At 41.2% G+C, this 22,694-nt stretch overlaps 1 protein-coding gene across 2 annotated transcripts in view; it reads right to left on the bottom strand.

Moving 5' to 3' along the window:
* The window catches only part of REL (REL proto-oncogene, NF-kB subunit), a 31,915-nt gene that overhangs the window by 2,876 nt on the left and 6,345 nt on the right, over positions 1-22,694 (bottom strand). The window contains exons 3-9 of one of the 2 annotated variants that reach the window (XM_071740342.1): positions 20,297-20,445; positions 15,778-15,869; positions 5,219-5,359; positions 1,717-1,821; positions 1,186-1,398; positions 773-841; positions 589-663 (exon numbers count right to left, since the gene is read on the bottom strand). In XM_071740342.1, the coding sequence (XP_071596443.1) occupies positions 589-663; positions 773-841; positions 1,186-1,398; positions 1,717-1,821; positions 5,219-5,359; positions 15,778-15,869; positions 20,297-20,445 (844 nt within the window). The remainder of the gene's footprint in view (positions 1-588; positions 664-772; positions 842-1,185; positions 1,399-1,716; positions 1,822-5,218; positions 5,360-15,777; positions 15,870-20,296; positions 20,446-22,694) is intronic. The other variant, XM_071740341.1, reaches the window with a different exon arrangement.

The raw sequence follows: 22,694 nt of genomic DNA on the forward strand, positions 1-22,694 counted from the left end.
GAAAACAGTAAAAAGCAAAGCAGAAACAGTGCTATCTTAGTAAGAGTATGTGTGCATCTGCACTCTCACAGGCAGACCCTGGATTTCTGGACAGCACCAAGACAGCTATCACCCTTTACAGCAAATGTGGAAGAAATGTATGTGACACATACATTTAAGTATAAACCTGACTGTTTTCATTTGTACAGTCAAAAGTCCCAGAGAAGGTACTTCTGGAAATACCCTCAAAAAGGAAGAAACCTCCAATACTAGAATTTCAAGGAAAGAGGAGGGTGACCAGAAACCAGGCATAGGTTTGAAAGACTGAGTATCTGAACACAGAGAAAAATCGGTAGTTATATAAATTAAGGCTAAAAGCAGACACTGCTAAAAGATGAAGAATGTGTAGCCCCCTCCTGTGCAAAGGGGGTGTTGCAGCATGGCTGAACCTTTGAGAAAAACTTGGAGGAGGAAGAGGAGGAGGGAAAGCAAGATAGATACTGCTGCTGTCTTGAGAACTTCAGTGCCCCCCAGAAAAACACCCTGCAGCAACTGGACACGATCTGTTTCAAACCACTGTTGGACTGGGACGTGCATTCAAAAACCTACCTGTCTTAATCAGCTTCCCTTCCGAAGTGACAGGGGGGAACGGGGATACTTTGGGCCTCTCTGTTGCGTTTGATCCTGCAATGGAAGAAAGTGTGCGTTTGCACTGAATGTTTGCTTATATAGAAAGCAACTCCATCTAAATGTGACTCCACTCAAACAAGAAAAAGACAAATATTTTCCTTACCACAGTCCTGTATGAGCTTTTGCCAAGCCAAGGTTGATCTCTGCCTTTTTGCTTTATTGCCATATGGATCTACAGAGAAAGGCATGGAAGGAAAAAGTGTTACATTTCTCTTTGGAATAATTAGTAAAGGAAGTTTCTAAAACTTTTACTAGTGGCCCCTAATTTTAGCAAAATGCAGTTAAAGGAAAACATTTCAGATATGACAGCACTGGCCAAGACAATGTTATTAACAGGGATCCTTGATATTTTCATTAAAAGAGAGAGCAAACTGACTCCTGTTTCTTTTAAAAACAAAAAATCCACTTTGCATAAGCCCTGTTGTAGAATTTTTGCTAATTAAGCTACCACTTATTATCAACATGAGTTCAGCACTGGTAATGGCTTTTCAGGAACTCAACTAATTGGAGCCATACCCTTTTCATCTGGTAGGTATCTGAAATCCATAGGTTCGCTGACTTCCTGGTCTGAAGGTCTTCGCAGCTGCATCTTCACTGTGACGGGCTCGGTGATGTCTCTGAGAAACGGGGGCGTTCTGAACACAATCGCAACTTGACGGTGAACATCAGCTTGTGAGAAGGAACCTTTGGCCTCCCAGTTGTCCAAGACAAATCTGACTTCTATGTCATCTAGTCCATTAGAAACAGAAGATCTTGTTAGACTGAAGAAGAAAACTGAAAACTTGTGGCAGAAAAAAGGGGGGAAGGGGAACAAAGAAAGGAGGCTGACCCAGAGTTCAGATGGAAAGTAGGTGGCTCGACTTCAAAGGCACTGAATATCTTGCAGAGGTGCTGAGAGCCCTTGAACCCGAAAGCTGTTCTGCCCAGCTACCAAACCAGACCACTTACACGAGAGGGTGGTGAAGGGCTTTCCTTCCCCAGCTATCAAGTGGTAGTGTCAGCCATTTGGGGCAGAGAGAAAGAAAAAAAAAAATGGGTTAAGTTTACCTTTCTGGACTTTGTCACACAGTAGAAATATTTCATCCCCGCCTTTTACACTTCCACAGTTCTTGTTCACACGACAAATTCTCAATTCTGCTGTATTGGGAGCTCCTGGAAAGGAACAGGCAAATTTGATGAGAAAGTAACTTCATCACTATTGACGAGGAGGTGATGGGAGTTAAAGCACATGAAGGGAAGGCAGCAACTGGAGGAGTGTGATGCCCCAAAATCCACACTAAACAAGTTGCTCCATAGAGGAAATTCAGAAACAAAGCTCTTGGCTGCTCACCTCTGAACACAAGATACCAGTGCAGTTCTGCCACTTACTCCCTAACAATTCTAGTGGCAATGATGTTATGTTGCTTGTCCCTGCCGCCATTCAAGCTGTATAATACAAACAGTTCCTTGAGGGACTGGTTACCAGTTACACTCATGCTTCTCAGGAACAAGATGGGTTAGCAAGTCAGAAATTCCCCTCTTGGAGCATCACACATGCTTGGTCATCAAACCTCTCCTCTGTTTATCTCTCCATGTGTTTGAGGTCATGCCTTTACTGAGGGTTAGCAGATTTCACCCCAGAATGCTCAAAATTCAACTCCAAGCTGTGGCTGTATGTGGACAGCAATCATGAAAGTTGGTGACAGAGATCTGCCCTGTACACAATCTCTGGCAGCACTATAGGTCACAATAAATTAGCCACCACCCAAGTTTGCCCACTGCATGCATAGAACCCATCGGTTGCAGGGGACTCATGCAGGATGGATACAAGCACTGCTTGACCATGTCTGGACCAGCAGTTTTCCTGGGGGGGTTGATACAGACAGGAATGAAGAGTCCCTCTTGAGGATTTATGGGGTTTGCTACAATTTATTTAAAAGGGAACTCATGTCACAGTATCGCGATGCAGAAGTAAGAACAAACAACAAAAATGCCAGAATGGAAGAACTCTCTTGAATTTCAAGGTCAGCCCTTGTGCCTCTATGCTGTGTTGATACTTCTAAGCATGTACCAATTTTAAGACCCTTCCTTCATTTACCATATCAAGTAACTGAGCTTGTTTCCCTGCTACTGTCTCATTTACTGCACCTTCTTCCACCCCTCTAATCCCACCAGAACAAGACTACACTGTGCCATAATGTTCTCTCTCCTTACATCAAGACATCAATTCCAAACGTTTTTAAAACCCCTGGAAGAACCCAGTTGCCACTTTGCAACCCAGAAACCAAACTTCTTATCACCACAGCAACACAAGGCTCCACCACCACAGGCTCAGAAATGAAACACAAAACCAAAGCTCAAGGTTATCATCCTCATATAAAATATTAAGATGTCTACTTTAGACTCTCAGATTGAGTCAATTCCTGCTGAGTCCAGGTACACGGTAGCACAACACAGACTGCTTAAAACAGAGCTCGTGCTAACCTCAGGCCAGACCCAATTACGTAGTTACTATCTGCAGCTATTACTATTATTATTATTATTATTAGAAGCGAGTACCTCATTTACTACATGACACCGCCACTTCACTTGATGAATGAATCAGAAACTTTGAAGGGAGGGGAAACAAAACAAACCCAGAAACACCACAGGATCATATGATTGACAGTGGCATGGTGTGTTTTTCACAGGAAGGATAAATTAAGAATTTCAACGAGAAGCCTAATTTTACCTTTGTTTCACTTCTCTGTGCTTGAACGGCACTCAGTGTGCTTCTAACAGGTTTTAGGGAAGGTCTCCTAGGCTGGAGTTTCTTGATAGGGCTTTTATTTTAAGGAGAGTTTAGAAGGAAGGATGAAGGAAAAAAGACAAATGCCAGCAAACATGGATGTGCCACTCTCTGTCAGCCCCTTGGCTCCTGCCCGATTCCTATTCCTCACTCCCTGAAAGACATCCCTCGTAACAAATCCCTAGAAAAATTAGTTTCTCCCCCCAAATCCCTTTCAACAAAAGCAGAACACATTCCTCCCAACCTCATTTCTCAGAAATGGTGAGCTTCTTTATCTGACTCTTCCCTAGAGTTTTCAGTATGGTACGATGCGCAGCTTGGGAACTTTCTGTTCAAAACCAGTTCAGGTTTGAAGTAACTGAAACCAGAAGCTGTCTGGAACACTGGATTTTACCAGCTTGCAGTCTGCTAATGTGACTGCCCCCATAATATGTTACCTTTGTTCTTATGTATCTCTACTATCCAAAGCAGGTGGAGACTATGAAGTATTAGAAAGCAAAGAAAAAACTAGATTTAAAACGTGCAATTTTCAGAAAAGCTCTGAATAATTTTTTTGCTCTTGATCTGGGCAGATCTGTGAAAGCTTGAAATTGCACGACCTAGGATCTCTAAGCCCATTGTACTGTGCAATTTTATCTTTTATCTGATGTTATCACCTGACCTTACCCAGTTCAGTCTGACAGAGCAGGTTTAAAAAGGCTGAGATTTGAAAAAGAAATTCAGATCTGAAACCACTGTTTCAGACAAAAGCAGCCTAATTTTTGTGATTTGTGATTGCAGCTACGCATCAGTTTATTTACACCACTGCTACGTTACATGGAGGATTTTAGATACCTCTGGTATATCAGAAGCTGCCCACATACACCCACACTAAAACCCCACACTTCCCCCCACAGAGCTATCTGTCATCTCAGCAGCTTAGCAAAGACTGACGTCAATCAACGCAGACAAGTAATCATGATTTGGCACATTTCTAAATGGCATCTGAGACATAGCTGCAAGCCTTGTACATCAGTTTTACTCAACCCTAATTAATCCAGAACTACAAGGGCTCTCAATAAAACATGCACATAGTTCCACTTCTAGATAATTCTAGAAGAGACACTAAAAATATCAAGACCACCTGAGTTCACATTCAACCTTTTCATAGCAGTTATGCCCACATCAGCCCAATTTTAACATCAGCTTTATAAAATGCAGCCCCCATTTTATTCAGTAGTTTTGGCTAAAGTAATGCTCTGCACCCTTCCAGAGCACAGTCAAACACTCCCCCTTTACCAACTCAAACACTGAAAATAACAACTGACCAGGATACAAAGCTGATCTATAAAAGCATTGTCCTGTTCTAGAGCTCTCACAAGCAAAGGCAAGACTCCTCAGAGTACAAAAAGGCCTTAGAGGACACCTTTGGAAAACAGATCAGTCTTATGACAGCCATCCATCTCACTACTTTTTATTTTAATTGTTTGGCATATCAGAAGCAGCATTTTCTTGCAGGCTTGCAAGAAAGAACCAGGGCTGAGAAACCACCTGTGCCTGAGTCCATGGATGCGATGGACAATTCTAACTCTGCTCACTCAGCACTTCACCCTGGGATCATCTTTTGAGTACACACTCACTGACCTGCCATGGGTTAGACATGCATCTAGCAGTCCCAAACCACCAAAGTGACCCAGTGCTGACTTCAGAAACTGGTCTGGCATTTTTCACCCCAAGGAAAAAAGAAAAACAAGGGGGGGGGAAGAAAGAAAAAGGCACACATTTGATTGAGTTGATACTTACTGTTGTCATAGATGGGGTTGGAAATCAAAGGAGGAAGAGCTATTGTGTAGTTGCCATGTTCATCAGGGAGGAAAGCTTGGAAGCAGAGGCGGACGACATTGAGATCATACTCATCAATGTTATGCAGCTGTTCTTCAGGCACTGCACAGCAGAAGGAGAGACAAGATGGAGTATTAGTCACCAAACCAGTACTAATTCTTTAAGAAACCAGGGATGAATCTCCACTAGAAAAGAGAGTGTTGCCAAGGCAGACGAAATGTGCCCCGCTGCCTTTACAGAGACTGCATGAATAAGCTGTACATGAATACACAAGAAATGATACAGAAGACTTTATTGCTTCCACTTCATCAAACAAGGCTAAACTGTTCTTCAGCTGTTTCCCAACCTTACCTTCCAGACCAGTTTCATGTATCTCTAATTTAGAATCTATTCTCTGGACGTGTTTTTCTCTAATTTGTGCATAACACGTCCACAATGAATGCTGCTGCCAAAGAGAAATCTTTCAATACAAGTAAGTCCTAGGACATAGCTGAAGATCTTCAGCAACAGTGAGAGACTTCTGCTACACAGTATCATTATTTTCCTCTAGAAACCGAGACAGAAGAATTATGAGAAGGCAGTTCTTGAGGCCAGAATGAAGCCAAAAAGATCTCTTCCCTCCCATCAACATCTGTGTCACTTCAGTACCTCTGAGAACAGTGAGTAGTGATGGTGTTATGATATAATTTCATAATACAATAAGCAAACCCTAGGTGGAAATGATCTGTTTCCCTACATATTCCTCCCAGTGTGAAACAGTAACAATTGTAAAGCAACACATAGCCCAAGCTCAGCATTTCAGGTTCCCTTATTTTAATTCCCAGACTTGGAAAATTAATTTTCAGACTTGGGAGCATTTCATGTATCCCTAGCTCAACGGGCAATTCTGGGAAAGCAGTCCTCTCTGAATTCCATGTTTTCTTTCAAGGTCCTACACTAACTATTACATTGACATTCAGTGCTAGCAAAATGAAAATCTGATTTAATTTCATTTAGGTAGAAATCATGATAATGAAGATATTTAAAGTGTCTCTCTTTTCCAAAACTGTCCAAAGCAGCAGTTCAGCATCATTAGATACTCCTTGCAACTACCTAAAGTGAACATGAGCTAAGTCAACAGATCACAACCTCTCAAGTTCACTCTTTCCCCTGACCTTTCAAAGCCTCTTGCAAGAATAAAAGATTAAATAAGAAGTCTGGGGATCACACTGTACTGATTAGATTGCAATGCTCTGACCTTTAACATTTATTGCTGGCTCGGTCTCCACCCTGCCACGAGTGGGATCCCACAATGCCCACGTGAATGATTTCTTCCTTTCACCTTTTGATAGCGTGAAATAATAAATAAACTGAGCTCAGAATACTTTCCATTGGTATTTTCAAGTCTTTTTTGTGCTCTGAATATCTCAGTTTCTCCTGGTCTCTACTGTTAAAAGAAATCAATTCACTTTTCCTTTGTAAAAGTCCATGAGCAGCAATATTTCAAGATGAATACATCAGTGAGAACAAAACTAAGCCTCAACTATGTATGTAACTTCTAAAATGTTGGTGTTTAGGGGAGTTCTGCCAGCTTGCACTTTTCAAGTCGGTGGCTGTGTTACCAGATATGCAGAGTAAAGTTTTGTCATTTACTCTATACTTCACTAGCTGACCTGTTAACTTCAAATAAGATGTTTAGAAAACAGGCTTGGAACACAGAGCTGTTCAGTCCAACTCAGCTTTGGCAGCCTCAGCAGCCCAACAGCATCCTGATACAGCCCAATTCAGAAAATTAAAAAAAATGCATTGTCTAGATTCCATCTTGCAGAAGTGACAATAAGGAACGCAATGATCCTTTGCTCCTACCAGCTCAGATTCTTCTGATCTATGCTCTGACATCATGGCCAGCAGGCAACTGGCCCCCAAGAACAGTCTGGCATCAAAGCTGACATTTTTGTGTTGTTTTAGCCATTGGTGCTACGTGGACCCAGCCAGAGAGCCCAAACAGAAGTCGAACTTCAAACCTCTTAAAATTTAAATTGAGCACAGAGATTTGATACCTTTGTCTAAGTCAACTCTTTGCAGATGGAAGCCAAGCACAGAATCTGGGTCTGGCTTTTGATTCTGAAGCAAAAGTGAGGACTCTGTGACTGTACAATCAAGTTTCTCTGTCTCCAAGGTTAAAGCTGCACTCATCCTGTGCCATGTTTCCTATGGGCACAGCAACCTCTTCCTCAGAAACAAATAGCAGTAGGCTTAAAGGTTAAGAGAACTCTATAAATGCAAAAATACACTAGATGCAGAGAAGATTAGTAATGCTAGTGTCCAAATGACATAATTTCTTATAGTACAACTTCTGCAAATTTCCAATAAATCTGTTTAATCCCCTGACAGAGGAAAGACGTGGTGTGCCAATAATAGCAAGAAACAGAATTGCTGTACACAGCTCATTGTATTAGAGGAAAAAAACACTGCTCCCGATTTGCATGTTCTTATAAATTATTTAAACAAATTTTTCTAAATCTCTAGTTTGAAAGAGGAAGTGCTCAGTCAAGACTGACTCCTCTTGCGCTGTTTTTAACCAGATGAGAAGAATATGCAACTTCATCTTGTGATGACAAAAAATAGAGGTCAGATTCCACAGGCACACAAAATATGAACAGAGCTTTCATCAATATCAAACCTTAGTTCATTCACACCTGAAAGACAACCATCCAAACAAAAATAAAATGACGTTATTTTTCATCTAATTTTGGTCCCTCTGAAGTCAATTGGAGAGTAGCCACTACCTTGTATGGATGTTGGCTTACACCATAAGAATATTAAAACCAAACAAAAACGGGGCAGACAAACACAGTGAGTCATGCCTGAAGCATGGCCACATGGAAGATGGTCGTGTCATTCAGTATTATTTTACTGACTTCTATACCGAAGGACAACAGACAGAGTTAAACCTGACAAACCTGAAGTTATTAAAGTTAAGAAATGCTCTTAAAGATTTTGGGAACAGAACAGACTGGAGAAGAGAAGCTGCTCCATCGACCTGCATGAGCACCACACAAACAGCTCTACTGAAACAAGCAATGTTACACAGGTGAAGTGAAAAAAATATGTCACACAATGCAGCTTGTTGGGAGAAGATATAGTGAAAAAAAAAAAAGCCTGAATGCAGCACATGAATAGAAGGAAGCAGTGCTTGGCTTTTGGCAAGAGTTCAACTTCCTCTTCTGACTGCTTCTCACTTTGTGGTACCACACCTTACTGTCTTCGTATGAAGCCAACCAAAACAGCTGTAAGCCAACCAACAATCTCAGTATGTTCCTGTGATGGTCCAGTCTAGTAAAAAAAAAAAACTAGCCTTACCCTGGTAGAAATTTATTTTCAGTAGTTATCTCTGCAAACAGGAATATGTGAAGGAATGTTTGCAAGCACAGCTCTTTTACAAGGAAGAAAGCTTTCAAAAGTAACAGTCAGCAATTAAAACACATAGAAATTAAAATAATATTTTAAAATAATTTAAAATTATGGGACAACCTGCCAGAAAAACAACCTATAAAAACACCACCAGCACAATGGAAAAAGAAGATTAATATCACTCACCAAGATTTTGACAATGGGATTTAAAAAACAGTACCTAGAGTAAGAATAAAACCTGGGGAGTATTAGCTGTTCAACCAGAAATGGGCTACAATAGCACTAGTAAATCTTTTCTTTATAAATCTATCTACAGATCTTCTGAAAGAAATGCCAGTTTCCCTGACTTAAAAAATAACTACCTTTGAAATAATTCTCTCAGCCATTATGCACTATCATGGGAAAAGACTGTGGGCACAAAAACACCACATGCAAGCTTCAAGCTTCAAGATCCTTCTGACCTGAGCAGGCTCATCTGAGTAGCTCATGGGGCACAGGCATTAGGTTTGGGTTGTCCCTCTCTCAGGGATTTAGGTCACCAAAACCCAGAGATGCCTCGCGGGGTTTCCAGTGAGTGAGAGAAATCCTTGGATTTGCTTCTGTTACACAAAACTGGAGATTTTCTGGGTCCAGTGCACTAAAATGCAATTCCAAGTGTGGGCACAAAATTAAAAATGCTGAGAAGATCAGGCTTTCTGTTTGCTCCTTTTTATTAATTCATAAGGTTTTTTACTATTTTAACAGTCTTCAACATCCAGAAAGGCCAATAAAATACCATTTATCAGATGAAATGACTGGGGAATTAAGGGTTCTGCTCTGATGTTTATTCATAAGATGATGCTAGAGGAGAAGTGAAAGTTCGTTCTGAACACTGAAGAGAAATGATAAAGTGTTTGGTTTTTTGACTGATAACATGACACCCAATTAAATAGCAGAGTCCTCACATACAGCCCTCCATCCAATTTCTAGACTAATGGTGTCAGAAACTTATGAAGTGGGTGGAGTTGGAGGTACTTCAGCATCTACACTTAACCTGTATGGAAACTTCCAGGACAAATGATGTGCTGTGACACCAAATATCAGTGTACCCTGTGAAGGGACATCTCGTGACCTTCCCTCCTACATGAGGGGCCAGGCTAGATCTTCAACAGAGAAAATGACCTCGTGCAAACAAAACCACTTCACCAAGGAGATTGCTCAGGAACACACATCATTAATAATCACCATATGCTGTGTTCTGCCTTCTCTCTTACGTAGATGATGGTTTTTAATTTAGGGGTATGCTGTGAGCTTAGTTTCATTGAAGTGATGACACAGAGGTGGTTTGCCTAGAGTGTTTTGCTCCTGGAGTACAAATATACCCCCCTTAGCCCTGGTACCAACTGACCAGTTTAATTCTGTCTACACCAGAGGCTCTGCCCAGCTGCCACATTCAGCATGGCTCTGACGCCAGGACTAGATCTCGTGTGGTAAATCAGATCAACTGGTCTGGCTAAAAAACAATTTGCCAGAAGAAAAGAGAGAAAGGCTTCTTCTAGGTCAGTCAGCTCCCACACGCACCAGACCTGGTGCAATGGAAACAGTGGAAGCAGAGTGACACAGTGAGAAGGACTCTCTCTTCCAGTGTTGCTGCTGGCTTATGCAGGTTCAGTCAGTCAGGGACATGGGGTGCAAGTCACAAGTCTCTCTCAGTGACAAATTTCACATTCAGTTTTCTCCACCCAGCCTGTAACAGCCTTCCTATACGGCAGATAAACTGAGGAAGGGCTCCTGCCAGCACGTTAACACAGCGCATGCTGAACTGCCCAAGTATTTGACTGGTGTCTCCTCTAGCTGAACTCTACACAGCCAAAAAGGCCCTGGCCAGCTAGTTCAGTGCTACATTTGCCTTTTCTAAGTGAACAACAATCACATGGGTACAAAGGAAACAGCAGATAGTCCCAGTCTACTATTTGTCCTTTGCTGTCAAAAGGAAAATATTGTGCTCTCTTTCTACCTGGGCTTCAGCAACTGGATGCACAGCACTGGATGATGGGCCAGGCTGTTTGGCTACACACCTGGAGGCAGAACTACCATCTACTAACAGGTGCTGAGAGGTAAAAGCTGGAGACAAGGAGAGGGGAAGGGCCATGGCAGTGCTATTGTTCTTTTCCCAATTCACCCCTGCCTGGCTATACCTGTGATCCATAAAGAGGTAAGTTTCAATCAATTCTGGAGAACAAAAAAGAAACCTTTGTATATACCTATAAAGAGAACAAGCATCAGCTACACTCAATTTTAAAGAGGCAAAAACTCAGGGGGTTGATTAGGGCAAACAACTGTAAAATCAGATGATAACCTCCAGTCAATAAAGGTCCAACCAACTATGGGTATATTTCCGTTTTACAGAAGAAAGCAGCACAGGGCAGGTGAGTGGCCTGGCCTGATACAAAAAGCCCAGGTATGAACTAGGAATACAAATTAAAACTCTTGAAACTCAGTCCTTGCTTTGTCTAGACAATGTGACTCTGAATCTGGGTACTTTTTCTGTTTTAAGTCCAAGCTAAAAAAAGGCTAAAATGGAACAGATTTAAGCAAATATATCCACCAGCCCCTGTATCTTTCTAAAATATTTTATAAAAGTTTCTGCTCATAGTACAAAGAAAGAACTCAGCATTTTTTGTGTCTCTACTTGGTAGCTTCCTTTTTCACTTTTAAACAATTTGAAAAGGGACAGTCCTCTAGGCTTAACATAGAAATTTCAGCACAAACAACACAAAGTATTTGCAACAGGAACAAAAGAGCAAAGGACTTTAGCTTTACCTTTGTAAAATCATGTTATGATCACTCTGTTCAGCTCTCCTCAAGTGGTTTTGCTCTGTGCCTCTTTAAAAGCCAAGAACTCTCACTGGCTAATATTTGCAGCTTGAGAATTCAGTCAGTGGGGTTGCACATTTGTTTCAATTTAAGGACACTAAGTTTAAAGTTTCTTTTAACACCTGAGGCATTCATTACAGAGGACACCAATGCTTTCACCTTTCAAACCATTTCCGACTCTCCAATTCTTGCAAACACTCTTCTTTTGGTTCCTAATATTCCACTTACTTGCTATCTACTATGTATTATCCCTAATATTCCATATTTGTGAGCACTATGACCCGATAGGATCCCCCTTGAAGCAGCAGCAGGCAGGGTGGAGAGGGGGGAACCTGGTGAATTTGGTCGGCGTGGGCGAGCGGCGTCAGAGGAGGAGGCGAGGGGGGTGGAGACGCCTTACAAGCGCAGCTGCCAGTGAGGGAAGCTGTGGGGAGGGTGACGGCGTGCGTGGGCAGGAAGCGAGCGTGACCAGCGTGGGGACGAGCCCAGGCGTGGCACGGAGGCGTGCAGGGGCTGTCGTGGAGAGTGTGACGAGTGGGGAGGCAGCGTGGGGTCAGCTGCGTGGGGGGCGGAAAGGGGAAACGGCAAAGGAAAGACCGCGGAGGCAAAGGGAGGTGAACCTGTCGAGGGGTATGGGGGCTGGGGAGCCTAAAAATTAACTCAGTGCTTATTAGCAAAAGTAGTCACAAAGGAACAGGGGCTTTAAGCGTGTCCAGGGAAAGCCTATTTATACCCTTTTGACCATTGGCCTGAAATTTGGCAATTTTCTAGGCTCCTCACCCTAAGGCAAGTCAAGGGTTTTCTATGCATTCATCCATTTGTCTAGAAAAAAAAGTCAGTCCTCTGCAATACTTTGCTAAGTACAGTTTTCCCCTAAATTTTAAGAACACATTTAAGGCTTTTCCTCATTGATAATTAACTCGAGTTGTTATTAACTCAATTGTTGTCTCTGTGTCAAGTCACACCCACCCACAAAGGCTCTTAACTGAAGACTGGCTCTTTTAATTTGAGTTGGCTGTACATCAGACAGCACAGGGGAAGAGAAGGGTATGGCACAACTCAACATTTACTAAAAGAAAACAAACACCCTAGAAAGCAGACATGGACCAGCTCCACTGGAGGAGTCACTCTGCTCCTTGGATGCTGTGCTATTTATATCAGCATCATGCCAAGGAGTCAAGTTACACATGAGGCTGCCACTGTGTGCCATTTCCCAAGGGTGCTCAGGGATAAAGGATGAGAGAGAGTTCTAGAATTGTTTAGCTTATTAAAGGACAAAAAAAAAAAAAACCAAAAAAACCCCCATGGGATGCAACCTTGTGAGCATAGAGAATGGTGAACACGCCCAGTGATGGTGTGGAAACAGCAATTCTCACTCAAATGAGGCTAACACAAAGAGGAGCAACCCGAGTGCGAGTCATCTGATTTGCATCCCAGTGGGTGAATGCACACAATTTGTACAGTTTGTACTGAACTTAGCCAGGGAGAAATGGTGCCAGCTAACAGGGCGGAATTCAAAGTGAAAGAGCCTTGCATGTACCCTTGCAGAGTGACTCAGATGCAGACAGGTCCAGCTAGGCACAGGGCCTGATCTGCAAACACTGACTTGTTATCATCCCAGAATTTGGAGGTAGGCATCACAGTTGCTTAAAGAGTACAGGCAAGAGGGCTGGAGAAAATTATCTTAAAAAGCCATAAATCTTGCCCAAGCATCTTCCTGCTGTTGGTGATTATGACCCTTAGTCTGCATCCATACCATGTGCTGGAAGGTGTGCAGGAGGGATGACAGCACTAGAGAAAGTGTGTTAGGGCTCACCCTCCCTTTGCCATCCCAGCTGTCTGTGGCACCGAGCCTTCCCTGGAAGAGGATGTTCCCTTTACACAAAGTCTGGATTGCAACATTGTAGACCCACACCTTGCTATTACTTCATCCCTTACGGACAAGGCAAGTAATAGACAAACTGAGGACATTTTGCATCTCTTGACATTTGGTCAACACCAAACGTCTGCCCCAAAAGAAGACACAGAACAGGGACTATTTTTTCACTGTACCAGAAGAAGGTGGGAAAGAAATAACAAACACTAAAGGCTAGTTTTCAGCTCTGTGAAATCTCTTTTATGATGTTCATATACAAAATGAGCAACCCTAACCTGCAACCTGCTTAGAGGATGCACCCAACTCCAAAACATCCCTAAACAGAAAAGTCAGATGCTTTCTGAAGGCACATAACCAAAGCACAGTGCAGTGTGGATATAATACAGCCTGTGCAATCTTGGAGAATGTTGTGATAGCTCTTCTGACCTTAAAAAGCAAACAAACTAAATTCATATATAAAACTTCTGATATTATCAAGCAGTGAACATTATGGTGTCTGCTGTTAATGAAACCCTGTTTTGATCAACTAAGTATACATATAAATATATTTATGCCACTCACCCTGTTTTATTAGACCTTGGTTCTATACCTTTCTGGGCTCTGCTTAGTGTGGGACTGCCCTGGAGCAGCTGGAGGCCACTCTCAGGCAGCTCTGCTTTGTGCTGACACATTAACAAGTGCCAAAAGGCAATTACACAGGCTGGGGATTGCCAGCGGCCCCTTCTCGGGGTGCTGCCCTGTGTGTCACCCAAGCAAGGCTCTCCTCTTGCTGCTGGACTGGTGGGAACCAGCCCAGGACCTGACCCAATGCTACCAGGCACAATCTGCTGCAGTCACCCAAAAATCATTAGAGAATTTGGAGTTACATGCCAGCCACTGTAAAAGTTGACTGTCAAAGAATTTTAGTTAAATATGTCTTCACTAGGAGATGCAGCAGCACTAGGAACAGAGCTAACTAAGTGGTTGCTAAAGTTTTTTTGGTGAAATACATCTACAAAAAGGGATTTTATCATCATGCTATTTTATTGCATAACATCAAGAGAAAATGTCAACTTATTTTTTATTTCTGGAGTAAAAGAAAGCTGAGATGCCTGAATAGAAAAATTCCCTTTTTTTGTTTGACATCAATACAGAGCTGGCTGGGTCAAGGTAAAATAATTAAAACACTTAAGCAGTTTAAGTTGTGCCAAAGGACTAAACTCAACTCATACCCATGCAGGGAGGTTGGAACTAAATGGTCTTTATGGTCCCTTCCAACCCTAGCCATGCTGTGATTCTAAAACCAGATGCTGTTCTGTGCACACACTATCAGAAACAGGGTAATTGCTTAGATTGTCTATTGAGATTGTGAGCCTAACCCCAAACAGCTGTTCTAAAATTAAGAAAAATATTACAAAATGAGAAATGTGTTAGATGAGTTTGACATCCTTTCATCATTTGGTTGGTTGGTTGGCTTTTTGGGTTTTTTGTCCTAATTCAGGACAAAAGCAAAGCATGTAATTTGGCAATAGCCAGTATTAAAAAAAAAAAAAAAGTTTAAAAACCTCAAAGCTCTTACCACACTTAAGCAAATACATAGCTACATTCATAGTAATGCCTAGCTAACAGATCAGGAAGTTTTATGCTTTTCATCTGATTTCCCACAGTTGTGCCTGCATCCTGAAAGTGCAGGTCCCACTCCAGTTGGCTCTACAATTTGCTGTGTGGTCCCCACCCCCTTTGTGCATTGAACTCAGCAATTATGTGCCTGTGGAATTATTTGGTTTAGCAAGTTGGTCTGGGGGTAAAACACCTTTTTTTTTTTTTTTTTTTTTTTTGCAAGTTGATTTTCCACTGGAGCAACTTGCTGAACCTACTCACTGTGTAGCCACACTGCCTTGGTATCTGGTGTGAGGAGAAGTAGTAGGAGTGTGTGACCAGGGATGGAGGGAAGAGCAGGATGACTCTTTTTGCAAGCAGCCCACAGCTGGGTCAGATCAGCTCTCCTATAAAACTATAGCCCACGGGGAGGCCCTTGCAGGGGCAGTTCTGCAGCAGCACAATTTGCCTCAGACTTGACTGAGGTCACTATGGCTGTGGACTGTAGGGAGTCTGATCCTTGAGATGCTTGTAGAAGTTTCCAGGGAAAGCTACTACTGCTACCCCATTGCTTCTGTCCAAGCAGCAACTCACATTGCTGATGGGGATTAAAAAAATAAATTATAAAAGGAGAAACAATCCAAATGGATTCATCATGTGATGAGAATGAGGAAAGGCTATGATGAACACAGGAGGAGGGGCAGAGTGTTTCTCAAAGGAAGCTTTTTTTAAGAAATAATGCTCTACCACAAAAGCAAAGGCAGTACAATCGAACTCCCATCACCCTGCAAAGTCAACCAGCTAAGTCCTTACTCACCATTGAAAGGGTTAATCTTCTTTGAGATTCGTAAAGAAATTGATTCCTTTAAGTCCTTTTTCTTCACACACTGAATGCCCAAATTCTGAAAACTGAAGAACATGAGGAAGGATTTCAGCAACCAATTAAATATTCAGTGTAAAATATTAAATAAATTGATGCTGACTAGTGTGATAACATACAGTATAAGAAATTATTATTTAAAAAGCTTATTTTGAGAAGGACATAAAAGATCTGAAAAGCTGTTTTTTTCTAAAAAAAGTGCAGAAACAGAAGTGAAAAATACTAAAATAAAATTCTTTTTAAATTAAAGAATATTTGTATTCTTTATTAAAAAGATGTATTTTATATTAAAAATTGTTACTCCACAGTAAACCAACAGTGATTAGAAGAATTAGAAGAGAATACTCAATTTCACATAATTTAAAGTTATAATTATTTTTCCTATCAATAGACTTGCTGATTTGCATTAGTTAAAGATTTGCTGCCCTGCTTTTATCAGGGAATACAAATTCCAAACATTTTGTTAAGGTTTTTTGAAACAAGACTTAACAGGTTTTAAATCTTACACAGTTATGGAAAAGTTCTGAAGAGCTGCAGCTCTTCCTTATTTGCATAAGAGCACAGGTCACCCCAATGCAGGAGGTGGGGGGAGTCCCAGGCAAGCTGACTCTTTCCCACATGGAAAAACCATGACATCATCAAAGCTGAGTGGATGTAAAGCAGGAAGTAAAAAAAAAAAAAAAAAAAAAAAAAAATTACAAAAATAATCTGTGTTTCATGATGTTACAATAAACTCAGAAGATCGGTCATGCCAGCAGGCATCTTTCTCCCGAAGTACCAGCAATTTCCCTTCCTTTGAAACTTAGCAGAAGTTATTTGCTTTAGCTATGCCTAAAAAACACCTTCATGTACCTAAAGACACTCCTTGTTCCTGCCAACAGGCTCAAGAATGGTCTGTATTTCCCTTCTCTGAACAAGACCATCCCAGCATGATGTTCTTTTATTTCCTACAACTCTCTTGCCTGCACGCAATAAGCTCTGTTCAGAGATTCCCAAATCCTCTGCAATCAGGCTCCACTTCAGAACCTTTATTCACTAGAGGAATCCAAAACCTTTTTTGAACCTGAGCTTGACATGATGACCTAGAGGAAAATAAAACAGTAGCATCTGATAACTTACCAAAGCACTTTGACTACTGACACTGAGAACCAGTCCTGGTTTTATGTTCTCTTGTAGATACTGCTTTTTTTAGAGCTTGATCACAGCACATATTACTTTTTTTTCCCTCCAAAAATACTCACTGTATCCACAGATTCATTTGGAAGCACACAACAAGTCCGTGAACAGGCCTGGTTCTGTATTACACCCCCAAATCCCCACCCTGCAGGCCCAGGCTCTCCAGCCATCCACCAGGAGCCACAGATACTGAGCAAGTGCATCTTCAGAACTGGCCTCCAAAAGAGCTCTACTCAGCTATGCAAGGACTGACCACCATTTCCATTGTGAAGAAAGCCTCTCATGAAGAAGAACCGGGCTCTGAAGCACCCCATAATTCTCAGATTCTAAACATTTTGTTTAAGGTGTGCTGTCACAGTGAAAGTATCTGTTTAACTATGGCTAAACAGAAGGTGGGTTGGAGGAGAAACTTATCAGGAACCTCAGCAAGACTGTGGGGTTTCACATCAACACTGGCTGACAGGAAGCAAGCAAGATACCGAGAAGAGAGAGGGAGAAGTAGGAAGAGAGAAAAAAAATAATGAAAGACCTTTTAAAAAAAATGATGAAATCATCTATCTAGAGAGAGACAGCAAACTAGGAAGTAAAAATCTGAGTATACAGGCACTGACACACACCCCAACATTCATACTTTCGCCTTTAGCCGGGGAGGGCTCTGATCAACTTTAGGCAGCAGTGCAAAGACTACTACAGGCAGAACAACCAAAAACACATGGGGATCTTTAGACATCCAGAAAGCAGAGTAATTTCTAAGGCCATTTCTCAGGCCACAAATCTGGCATTGATAATTCCACTTCTGGAAAAAAACAAACAAAACCCAAAAAAAACCACCCCAAAAAAAACACCCCAAAAAAATATAGTTTTTTTTTTTTACTGTGTTTGGAATGCTCAGCAAGAGTAAACAGCCAGAAACACTACCAAGAGTGTACATCTGCTCACTAGCATTGTATGAATCTTTTCTTCAGTCTGGGCTTGAACAGAAGAATGTGAAGACTGAATCACCAGCCACAAAAAGGAAAATTACTTCAAACATCCAGATCCAATTATGGATCATACTGCTCTTTCATCTTAAAGCAGCCAATGATTTGTTTTAAAAAAAAAAAAAAAAAAAAAAAGAAAAGAAAAAAAAAAAAGAAAAATGAGTGTACCAATGCTGGAAACATTTCAAAGACAATGTTTCTAGCCTCCTCCCATCAGGATCAACAATGTCAAGCTAAATTGAAGCTTACAGTTTCTCATTATCAGTAAAGTGAAAGTAGACCACTTACTATTTTGTAAGAAACTGAGAGACCCATAACCTAACAATACTGAGAAGAACTGATGGATAAAGTAAACAAGCACAAGTGCCTTAAATGCAAGAGACAGAGCATTATGTCAAATAAGAGGATTTGATGCACGTGCACAATGGAGATTAAATCAAAACTTGCAAAGAAACATTTGCAGAGCATCTCAATGCTTTTTGGCATTACATCCTGTAATGGCCTCTCTTCAGGGCTTGCCTTGTGCTCACACACTTAAACTTGTGCAACAAAATGCCAAGAGGAAAAGCAATCATCAGTGTCTTCCCGCATGCGATTAAAGTAGCGCGCAGCCAGAAGAGGTGTTAAGCAATCGGGATCTTTGCTTCAGATCAGAAGACACAGAGCTGGAAGTGGGATGGGCCAGAACGGAGGACATCCTTTGACCTTGGGTGAGGAAGCTTTGATTTGAGAAGACAAAAGGAAAAGCTGGTGAATGGAAGGTGAGAAGAAGGTGCAAGGTCCCATAAAGGTTTAAGATACTTGCAGCTTCCTTTTAGACAAGGTGAGGGGGAACAATTAGCAGGGAAGGCAACAGGATGAGGTTACAACAATCAAGATGGAAGGTGAGTGCCCAAAGGGCAGCCAGCCCTGCCTTTCAAGAAAGATATGGCAGTGGGGGGAAAAATTACAAGAATTATGTTTATTAATTATTTTCTACCATTTGCCATTTGGGACAAAATTGCAAATAGAGCAAAAAACCAATGTGCTAATCAAATTCTTAGAATCTGTAAAAGCAGAAGACAGTACAGTCAACACGCTACACATCACCTGAGCACACTGCAGCACACACATGACCACATGAACCTGGGCTGTGTGTTGAAGAAGCATCCCCACTATTACAACTGTTTATTTCACCCTCAGGCAATCACCATCTTGAGACACACCATGTCTTCAATTCTCGTCTTTAATGGTGTTCTACTGACTAAACCAACACAAATATGGAGTAATTTCACTAATACCAACAGAATCACAGCAGCCTGAGAGCAATGCGTAAGAGGTACTTATAGACTGAAGTATTTACCTTAGTTTCTTCCCAGCTCAGCTATGTTTACCCCATAGCAATAGCCTACTTCCAAATTTACTTCATGGCAAACTGTAAGCAACAAAGAGCTTGTCAATTCTGAATTCCCTTCTCCAACAATAATTGGTTGTAGTTTACTCTGCTTTTACTTTACTACATAAGACTTGGTAAACTTACAGGAAATGACATCAAATGCAACTGTATTTTAGATATTCTTAACATCCCTTGGAATACCACTAAGAAAACACATCTCATACACTGCCTGAATTTTCCTTACTGCACCCACAAGTATGGGTGCATAATGAGCATAATCTGGATTTTTACTCAAAAAACAAAAAAACCAAACAAAAAACACACACAAAAAAACCTCAAAAAACAATGAAACTACAAACCAAACACAGCCCAAACAAACAGCAACAACAGTGATAACTAGCAATGCCTTTCTAGATATGTCACAACCATTATCTTCTAAATGATGTGATACTCAGCCAGTGTAAACTTTCTCCACCAGTTTCCAGGAAGTCCAAATATAATTCCCATGAAAGACATGGACTTCCTTAAATCTCTTATCGCCATGAAGTACTAATTCTAATGTTGTTGTTGTTACCCATTCTATTAGTCACTCTTTTCAAATGCGGGAGAGAGTCAAGACTAAGAAGCATTGTTGAACAAGACTAAAAAAAGCAAACCAGTGGGAGAAAGGAAAGGGTGACAGACATCTGGAGAATGAACAAAGACAAAGATGATAACAAAAGAACAGGACCAAAGGCAAGTGTGTCAAATATTGAAAAAGAAGCAAATACTTCAAAGAGGAGTTGTGTGCTCTCTGAGATGGATTAGAAAACCTCAAAGACAGCATACTAATTGCCCTTTTAGTCATTACTCAAGAGTTTTAAAACATAAGATTAGCAAATCACTTGCATAATTAATCAAAATCCCAGGCAACACCATTACTCACGACAGGACTCGCCGTTCTGGCCCAAACTCTGCTTCGTAGTATCCATCTCTGCAGTCTTTTCCAACCAGATCGTGAGGGTGTGGCTTGTAAGGTTCATTCTTTGTTACCAGTGTAGTTCTTATTTTGACTTTTCCAAAATAGTTCACAATCTAAAAAAAAATGAGATATTTTCTAGATTTTAGATATTGGGTGTAGCAAGGCCACCACAAATAACAAAGAACACATTTTATCCTAAAATACTCCGTGGGAAAATCACCACAGCTAGGAAAATGGCATTACTGCTTTGTGAAAGCCAGGACCAATTGCAATTTTTTTTTAATGCCATTTCAGTTCTGTGCATTTTACAGTAATAAAATTACTCTAGAGAAATATTTAACATGGGTTTTTTTGGTTTTTATTTCAAAAGTATCTCATCTACTTCAGAAAATACAACAAAGTATACCACCTGCTACTTTTGCAAAAGAAGCTGGTTATGTTAAATTATAGAAATCTGCTAATTACACTATTCAACATTCAATCCATTCAGTTCTCAAGCTATCTACTGCAAGAATGGAAATGAAGTCTGGAAGGCTCTAAAGAATCTCTCTCTCTCTCTCTTTTTTTTTTTTTTTTTTTTTTCAAAAAGAGATCTATTATAGCCAGTCATCAGCTTAATTCAAAACATATTTCTCAGACGCATAGAAGTCCTCCCTCATGCTGACAGCTACCAGTGAAGTCACCAAGAGTTGTGTGGGTGAACGTAGGGAAAAAAAAAAAAAAAAAAAAAGTTTGGCCTAAATTGTTTGAAGCATAACAACTTGAAAGCAAGTGCAAGACTTGCTCAAGCACACGTTTGTGCAGAGGCAAGCTCTCCTCCTCCACTTCCCCTGCCCTATAACTAACTGTTCCTCTCCTCCTCCAGCTCTTTCCTTCCTCCTCCTGGGACTCCAAGATTCCAGCATTATGCCCTTTGATATAATCCTTTGATAATATGGCCTTGAGGCTGATACCTCAATGCTTGATTCAGCCTGTGCTCTTCTAGCTTCCATCATCTGTTGACTTCTTCAACCTCCAACCTGGCTCCTTTTTGGCCTTCATACAAGCCAGTTACTTTTTACCCTTAAAATAAAACTGCCACCACTCCCTTCACCTTCTTCAACTGTTAAATCATTTCTCCCTCATTTTCCTTGAACTTTAAGCCCTATCTACCCACTTTGATTCTCCAGCTCCTCCTTGATGTTGTTCTTCTCAACTGTACCACAAAATTTAATCTCTGCCTGTCCTCTCTGTTCTCATCCTCATTGATGTTTCCCTTTCTAGAGGGGACTCCCCTAGCAACTAATGAGCACTAAAGCCTCCTACAGGCTTCAGGGAGACAGGAATTCACCTAGAAATCACCTGCCATCAGTAACAATCAGCTCTGTCATCAACAGTCACCTTTAAAAAAGAACAAACTATGGCCAGGATTATGTGGTCACCTACCACATTCCATCTCCTTTTTGAACCTCTGGGTTCTGGCTGGCCTTCATGCCCAGCACAGTCTAGGCTTATGAGGAACTAAGGGCTTATACTGTCTGGTCAACTTGTGCTCTGACACAGCCTTAAGGCTGAGCCTTTGGAAGTATTTACTCTTGCCAGCAGCCTACCTAGTTCCTTGTTCAATTGGTAGAGCACAAAAAAAAAAAAAAAAAAAAAAAAAAATCTGGCAAGATCTCAGTTTCCTGCATTCCTGAAACAAATCTGGCACTGTGATAGTCAAGGGGGAGACCTTCTGATTTGCTTCTTCCTTTAGTAATTTTAGCTTCAGGGCTCGATGAGCTTCCACAGTTGTTTTATGCAGTGGAGGCTCACTCTGCTGCTCAACGTACTACTGCCAATTATACCTTTCTCAAACTCTTCCTCTTCCTAAAGAACTCAGCTTAAAACTTTTTTTTTTTTTTTTAATTTCATGTCCTTTGTTGTTTCTCTGCTGTGATTCCACAGACTCCATCTTCAGTGCCACTATTTTTTATACTTGTACACACTGCAAACACGGATACACAGCCTCTGTTCCTGGCCATTCTAACATCAAGATAGGAAGTACTCCTAACATGCCACTTATATTTGAAGTTTCTTTTCTAATCTCATCTCTGCAAGATTTTCTCCAAATTGAAAGAGGTCAAGGAAAGACTAGAGACTTAACCTTAAAATAGGAGAACATAAATGCTTCTCCCTTACCCTACCTGTCCAGGATCTCTGACACATTCCTTTGTCCCACACACGAAAGCTACTGCTAAAGTGCTCCCATTCCACCTCTACTGTCTGTATCTTTGTCCCTACTTTGATCATAGCTGCTATGGCTACTCTGAATCCCTTCATTCTGGATTTCCCAACCTATCCATAATGCAACCACCCAACTCATCTTCATTGCAAGTGCTTT

The sequence above is a fragment of the Heliangelus exortis genome, chromosome 3, assembly GCF_036169615.1.
Source record: "Heliangelus exortis chromosome 3, bHelExo1.hap1, whole genome shotgun sequence".
NCBI lineage: Eukaryota > Metazoa > Chordata > Aves > Apodiformes > Trochilidae > Heliangelus > Heliangelus exortis.